Raw genomic sequence first — 7,454 nt, forward strand, 5'->3', positions numbered from 1 at the left:
GATTCTACTTTGATTCATAAAAAGCAATTATTGTTTCCAAAATTTTTCTCTCTATCTATCTTTCAAGGTTCAGTTGCATAGATTGTTTGTTTCAAAATGTAATACAATGGCCCACCTTAGAAATGAGATAGTTGCTTGTCGAAAGTATATCAACTTGGAGGACATGGCTGTCACCTTGCTTAGTCCTTACCTACTTGCCTTCCTCAAAATTTATTATTTTCTACTCAATTTTCCTCTACTACGTGACACATTCAATAGAAGTCCATCCCTATAATTCTCAAGCAAGAAGCTCATCCAACATCGACTTCAAACATAAAGGCAATAGTGGTATTACAACAAGAGCATCTACAAATGAGAAGCATAAAGAACGGATAAGGGAGAAGGACAATGAAGAGAGAGACTATGTTCTAATCATCTAGTGGGTAGTCTACTTTCTGCCATAAAGACAGGTATTAAAGGGATCATGTGGTAAGCTTTGCAGAATAAGCTTATTTTCACTCAATGGGCTCACATGATAACGGGCTCTTACAAGGTGATGGGTAGTTTCAAAATACGAGATCTACAAGACCAACTACACAAAGATGGGACATTGGACAAGTATAAGGTAAGAAAGTCATATAAGTCACAGTGACACACAAATCGTAGCTTGTGCAATGGAGAACATTGGCCAAAATCGTTGTTGGCAAGTGCCAAGTGGGTGCCTAGTGAGAAATCTTGCTCGTGACTTTTGGTGTCATGGGGTTTAGATTATTAAAATATTTAATGTCTTGGACTAAGGTTTGTGAAAGCTTTAACCCTATCAAATTCATAGGGCTTAGGAATTTAAAATTGAGGCTGGGCAATGACCAACACTTGTGCAAGCCCAAGTACTTTTCAATTTTCTCAACTAATATTGGCTGGAAACCGAGTCTAGAGGCTGAGTTCTACATGGGCAGGTTTGCCACTTGGTATGCAGCTGGAAGAGATGCCATGCAAGGCTAGGGAAGGCCATTCTAAGTCTGTTTGGTCAATTAGGCAGCACCAGAAGGACCTCTAGCGGCAGGCGACAACAACTCTAGGAGTTTAGACAGCAGCTGAATCACTAGGACAACATGCAACCTGATTCTGGACACCCTAAGAAGCAGGCAACCTGATTTCTGGCACCTCCAGGGGCTGGCGACAGCTGCAGCACTCTGTTTCCAAGCTGAAACTGCAGAATACTCTCCTCTACTTATTTTTCTCTCTTCCGAGCCAATTAAAGCCTCTACAGTTAACCTGAAGTGTTTCAGCATTGAAACTGATAACTGCATGCCTGCAAACAGTAAGAGTTAGGGTTTGCATGGCTGTCTTGGAATGCATGTAAGCTAATTTCAGTCAAGCATGAAGGATTGTTGTTGTAAATCAAAGGATATCAGAAGATTGTTGTTGTAAATCAAAAGATATCAGCAGATTTGAAGACATTTGACTGTCTCAAACAAGATTCATGTTGCATACAATTGATGAAGACTCAATTTGGTTTCCCAACCTATCAGAATCAAGGAGCAAATTGAGGATTTAAAGTTGCTGACTGCTGTGGTCAGTCATGGTCCCAGAATTGATAGAGATTTTGCCTTGATTTGCTGGGAATCAAGGAAATTTCAGTTGAAGGAGCTTGGACGAATTTTTATAATTTTGAGTTCTCAGCCTGGTCTTCTAATCTCTCAGAACTTCAGTCTTTCTTGGTTGTACAATCACTGCCTAAAATAAAGATTAAAGAAATCTGAAATACCCAAAGAGGTGCCAAGTTTTGGGACCAATTTGTGTCTAGTATAATATTTGTTTGGTAAAGAATTGAATATTAATTATTCATTTATTTATTGCCATCTGTAATTACTTGTTAACTAGGGATTTTCTACCCTGCTCTGCAAGAAAGGCTGGTTTAAAGACCCATTCTTCTCTTCTTTGCTATAGAATTGCAGGTTTCGGCCATTAAATAGGAATTGACCAAATGTATGGAGTGAGGACAGTAGCCGATCTTTTGAGCTCCCCATAGGGAATCCATTGGGCAAATTTGTAACTCCATTTACAACAAGGCATGTTGCAAGGTTGTCTCCGTATGTAGTACGGACTAATCCATATGGTACGATCCATACGGTACAGTATGGTACATATCTGTATGATTTAGTACGAAAAAATAGGCACTCTTTGGCCTCTCTCTCTCTCTCTCTCTCTCTCTCTCTCTCTCTCTCTCTCAAGCCCACACTTCTCTTATTTATATGATCATTCATGTATGATGTATCCACTCCCATCTATGTAGTTGTAACTTGCAAGTAGCAGTAGCACATGTTGCACATGCAACATCAGGTTTTGGCATATTACCCTCAAGTATTCATCTTATATACTCTAATAGCATTGCTATTTAGACTTAAAACATTTATTCTATTATTTTTTGTCCAAAATAATCAAGTTTTTCTTTTTCTACTAATATCATATCGTACCTTATAAAATCTTAAGGTACCATTTAGTACCATATTTTATCGTCCCCCTTTCATACCTAACAACTATGGTATGTTGCTATTTTTTATCTAGATATCATAAAAACAAGTTATTACAACGGTTGTGATCTTGTCTACTCCTCTGAGATCTCAAATATTGTGCATTTTTTGAAGAACTTTTTCCATGAAGAAAGTGATTTTCTTATAGATTCATTATGAGAAAATCCCCTATTTATGAGAGGAATAGTGTGGGATTGCATGGTAACTTTGCAAGACAATTGTCAAGGAAAATGCTCCATGAAATTGGATTCAAATGTTAGCTATCTTTCTTAGGGTTTGGCAAGCTAAAATATTCATGCGTATTTTTGAATACTATAGTTGGTTGGAGGCCAACATTGAACACTCTGTAGTTGATTGGAGGCCAACAATGAAAGTAGCAAGACCATTGTGCAACTATGAATCAGTTGTGCCACGAGAGATTGCCCTAATACAACCCTGTAACTAATTTTGAGTATACATCACTAATCTAAAGAAATATTAAAAGGGGCACCAAGCTTTCCTGTATTAAGCTAAGGATCAGCTGAAATACAGCTACGTAACTATTTCTAAGAGTGCATCACTAATCTAAAGAAATATTAAAAGAGGTGCCAAGCTTTGCGGCCAACAAGTGTCATGTGTGGTGCAAGACCACTCTAGCTCTAGCTACCTATGGATTTGTCTTGCTCAATTTATTGTTACACTCAATTAAGTGTTTGCTGAAATGTGGTGTACCACCCTTTGGGTTACCGAAGGCCAATTTCACTAGCAACTTCATTTTTTGGCAAAAGTCAATCATACAGCCAGCACAAAACAAGTGCAATAAAGTACCCTGCCATTATGCTAGTCTGCATCACACTTGTGGATGAGTTTGATGATTCTTCCATTTATGGAGTGTGGGAGGGCACCATATCTGACTCCCTCCCTCCAAACTTCTAAAAGGGGAGGGATAAGAAATTCTTTGAATTCTTGGAAAAGCTCACTGGGGAGGCCATTCAAGCCTAGGGTTTTCCCCTTTTGAGTTCATGAACGGTATCTCCTATTTTGATTATGGATAGGTCTTGTTCGAGAAGTTTTGCTATGGATTCATGAACTACTTTGGACCTAATTTGAGCAATTTTGGCTTTGGCATTTTTTCTTCCATGCTAGGGGTGGGGACAGAGCTAAGAATAATATAGAGTAGTAATTGTGAACTAGTAACAGGTTTTGTTCTTGGTTTAGAGCTTGATTCCCATCATCTGTGAGAAGTGGGAGCATCACTCTTTCGTTATTCTTTTTAACGATTTGAATTACAAGCACTCAATGTCAAAAACAATCAGTCAATAATGGCCTTGTTTCTGCTAGGCAAGAGTGCATAAGTTTGTCCAAAAGTTTCACTCATGATTGATTCCATCGCTTGCACTAATCACAGTTGTACAATAAAGTGGCAGATCAAACAAGCAGTCTTTCACAGGAGCTGAACGGCATTCAGAAACCTTATGCTAATCCCCATACCTAAACCTAGGAACAGCTTAGCCTGTTTCACGCACGCTCTAGCCTGTCATGCAACCTACTAGTAGCAGAAATTATTTCTATGTTTTGGCTCTAAGGAGAAGAAAGTTTAACCATCAGTCCATCCGATATCCAATAACTCAATTGTTATGTTCTGCTAATGCATTCCTGGGGGCAGATTAACCACAAGAAACATGACATCAATTGCCCTCCACTTTTAAACTAACCCACACACTCCTAAAAATCCTTGTCATACTCCATTTGCATAACAGGACATCCATGCGCCTCCTCCTCTGACTAGAGAGAGGGAAATACAAAAACATAATGGCTTGACTAAATTTGATACACATGTAGACAAAAACAACAGGCACTAGAATTCATATGACCTTGTTTATTGCTACCACAATGGGAACATTTGCAGCCTTTGCATGTGCAATTGCTTCCTGTGTCTGTGGTCTAACCCCATCGTCTGCTGCCACTACAATGATTGCAATATCTGTGACCCGAGCCCCACGAGCTCGCATAGCACTGAAAGCCTGAATAAAACATACAACCACCATGTGAATTCAAGGAAATGCACATTTCTAAGCACAATGTAAGCTTAGCACAACCAGAGTTATTAACTGAATCAAATCACCTCGTGTCCAGGAGTATCCAAGAAAACACAAGATTGTTCTATTCCATCAACTGTGACAGGTACCCTGTAGGCTCCTATACCTTGGGTAATACCTCCTGCCTCACTTGCCGCCACCTACATTTTATAACATCATCAAACCAAGCTTTAGGCACAGAGCCAACCGATGGCTACTTATGTGACTGACTAGAAATGCAATTTGTTTCTACACCAATGGAAAGATTTAAAGTCTACCTTGCTTTTTCTGATGAAGTCCAGCAATGATGTCTGGCGACAACAACGACATTCAGAAAATGAGATTCTACGATTGAAGCCTCAAAATGAAGGACAAGAGATGCATAAATGGGAATGCATGACTGTAGGATGACACACCTTCCCATGATCAACATGGCCCATAATAGTAACGACCGGAGGCCGCACTTCAAGGTGATCAAGGTCTTCCTCATCCAGAAATTCCCCAGTTTTCTTGGCCATATCCTCTAGCTTGGTCGTGCCAGCCTCCAAAACTTCTACGTCAAATGCTTGGCAAACAAGCTTGACTGTCTCCTCATCTAATGTTTGATTCACAGTCGTGGCAATACCCTTCAAGAAAAGTGTCTTCACAATTTCTGCATCATTGACAGCCAGTTTTTGAGCAAGATCAGGAACAGACATTCCCTGCTTCCCAACTTCTAAGATGTCAACCTTGACAGGTGCAGCTGCTCTGGCAGCTTCTGCACGTGCAGCTTTTCGGCTGGCTTTTGACATCTTCCTGCCACCTCTGCGAGCACTATTGACAGCACCTGGTAGATCCACATCCACCACATCACTGTCATCCTTGGCACCGGTTCTTCTTTTGGGACCATCAGCAACAGTCTTCTTTCTCCAGTCCTCTTTGCCATCCTTTCCCTTCATAGTCCCTATCTTACCTGATTTGACAGGTGTAGCTGCATCAACTGAGGCAACTGCTGCTGATTTGCCCTTGGACACAGCAGTCTTTGGTGCAGCACCTATATCTCGTAAAATAATCTGTTTAGGACGTTGTGGACCTTCCCTGCTTGGGGTTGGCTTGACAGGTGGCTTCACGACAGGTTTGCGTAGTTCGGGTTTGTTCAACTCTACCTTTACAGCGGATGAGGCCTTGCCAGCTTCAGTCCCTGAGGTAATAGCAGAGGCTGTTGCCCCAGGCATAGTAGCTTCGAGCCTTTCATCTTTTGAGGCATCAAGAGGTTTACTTGATTGCAATACCTTGGTGGGTGGGGGTCTGTCCACCATTCCAACTCCCTTCCGCCAAGTGGATTTGGTGTAGCGGTTGTCCTTCTGCACATTTGGATCCTGCTCATTCAGCTTCTCTGCCTTTTCCAAAATTTGTCCTAATGCGTCAATAGGATTCTTGTGTTCCGAGCCACCATTTGTCTTGTCTCCAGGTCTGAAGATTTGCCTGTTCACTCCGTTCCTTGTACCATTTGTCCGAGGCATCCTACCACCACGAATACCTACAGTTGCATCTGCAGGCAGAGCAGGTGCATTCAAATTTGGCCGTGGCTGTGGGACAGGCTTTGGAGATGGTTGTGGAAGAGGCCTTGGGGATGCCTTAAGGACCAATGGTGAGCCACTGCTTGATGAAGCTGTTGCCTCCAAGGCTGGCTTTGAGTTAGGAGTAGAGGTACTTGTTTTCGGTTTCAATTCAGTGTCCTGCTCAACCACTGCTGTAGTGATCACACAAGAGGTTATGAACCTTTTCCTGCGGCCGGCATTCCATCGGCTATCACTAGCACCGCTCCATGAACACTGTTTCAAGTTAACAGCGGAAGGCGGAGCGTCCTCACAAGGAGACGAGTTCAGTCCAATGGGGACAGGCCTGTGGTGAGGATGAGCACAGGATTGCATACAGACCTGTCCGGGCGAGCCTTGGAAGCCAGCACCATGCTGGCCCGCAGGCGCGATGGAGGCAATCGAGAAGAGGGAAGCCATTGGGACACTAGTGGCAGTCCAGCTGGGTATGGCACCAGCTTAGAACCTCATTAGAGACAGCTTGAAGAGGCCCATCAATGGCTATGAGCTCTTGGCCTTTAACCGCCAGACGGATAAGGAGAAGCTGATGGGCTCAGCCTTAACATACACAAACAAGGTCTATAGTGTGTATTTATATGCAAATGCAATTTAGCAGAATCAAGCACAGAGGAAAATCTGATGCACTCACAGGACAGAAGACAAGCCCTGCCTGCCTGCTGCTGCTGCTTCTTCGTCTTCTTCTTCTTATCTCTCTCTCTCACTCTGTCTCTCTATCTTTGGCTGATGATAACAATGTTGATGGTGGTGAGGAAGAAGTAAGGCCCTGTGCTCCAGGCAGGAAAAAGGGATCAGATACAAACGCGATAAGATACTGTCCACTCTTAAGCAAGCATGCAAATTCACGCAATAAGGCCGAAGGATAAATGTGATTAAGGCTTCCGGTAATCCCTTCGCTTGCTTCGATTGCTTTGTTTTGACAGAGAGTGTTGTGGTTCAGCAGGAGGGGGCAAGAGAGATTGTGGTTCAGCATGCACCATCTCGTTCTCCCTTTATCCCCACATGTTTTGTAAAAGGTCCCTCTAGATGGCCTTATTTCTGCTCTGCCTTCCTCCTTTTGTTAAAGCACAAAAAAAAAACACCAAACAATGTGGCACCCATATCAACTAAGGCATGTCACTCAGCAAACTTATGAAACTAGCTCTCGTTCTCTTTGCTCACAAACACAAGATAGACAAGCACACTTCTTGCACGCTCCACATATAATACTGTGTAAAACCCACCAACTTCAAGAGGCGATGAGATATAACTTTACAATTGTGAACTCTTTAAATGGAGTAAATAGAGCA

At 42.2% G+C, this 7,454-nt stretch overlaps 1 protein-coding gene across 1 annotated transcript in view; it reads right to left on the minus strand.

The window, feature by feature from the left end:
* FUG1 (Translation initiation factor 2, small GTP-binding protein) overlaps positions 1–7,208 on the minus strand; it is a 28,550-nt gene extending 21,342 nt beyond the window's left edge. The window contains exons 1-5 of the mRNA XM_087696790.1: positions 6,797–7,208; positions 4,987–6,705; positions 4,849–4,881; positions 4,618–4,731; positions 4,367–4,516 (exon numbers count right to left, since the gene is read on the minus strand). Of these exons, the coding sequence (XP_087552916.1) occupies positions 4,367–4,516; positions 4,618–4,731; positions 4,849–4,881; positions 4,987–6,567 (1,878 nt within the window). The 5' untranslated portion in view covers positions 6,568–6,705; positions 6,797–7,208. The remainder of the gene's footprint in view (positions 1–4,366; positions 4,517–4,617; positions 4,732–4,848; positions 4,882–4,986; positions 6,706–6,796) is intronic.
* Between the last annotated feature and the right edge of the window lie 246 nt (positions 7,209–7,454).

This window comes from Lygodium microphyllum, chromosome 17 (assembly GCF_053477565.2).
Source record: "Lygodium microphyllum isolate KBCC chromosome 17, Lygodium_microphyllum_v1.1.10, whole genome shotgun sequence".
Taxonomy (NCBI): domain Eukaryota; kingdom Viridiplantae; phylum Streptophyta; class Polypodiopsida; order Schizaeales; family Lygodiaceae; genus Lygodium; species Lygodium microphyllum.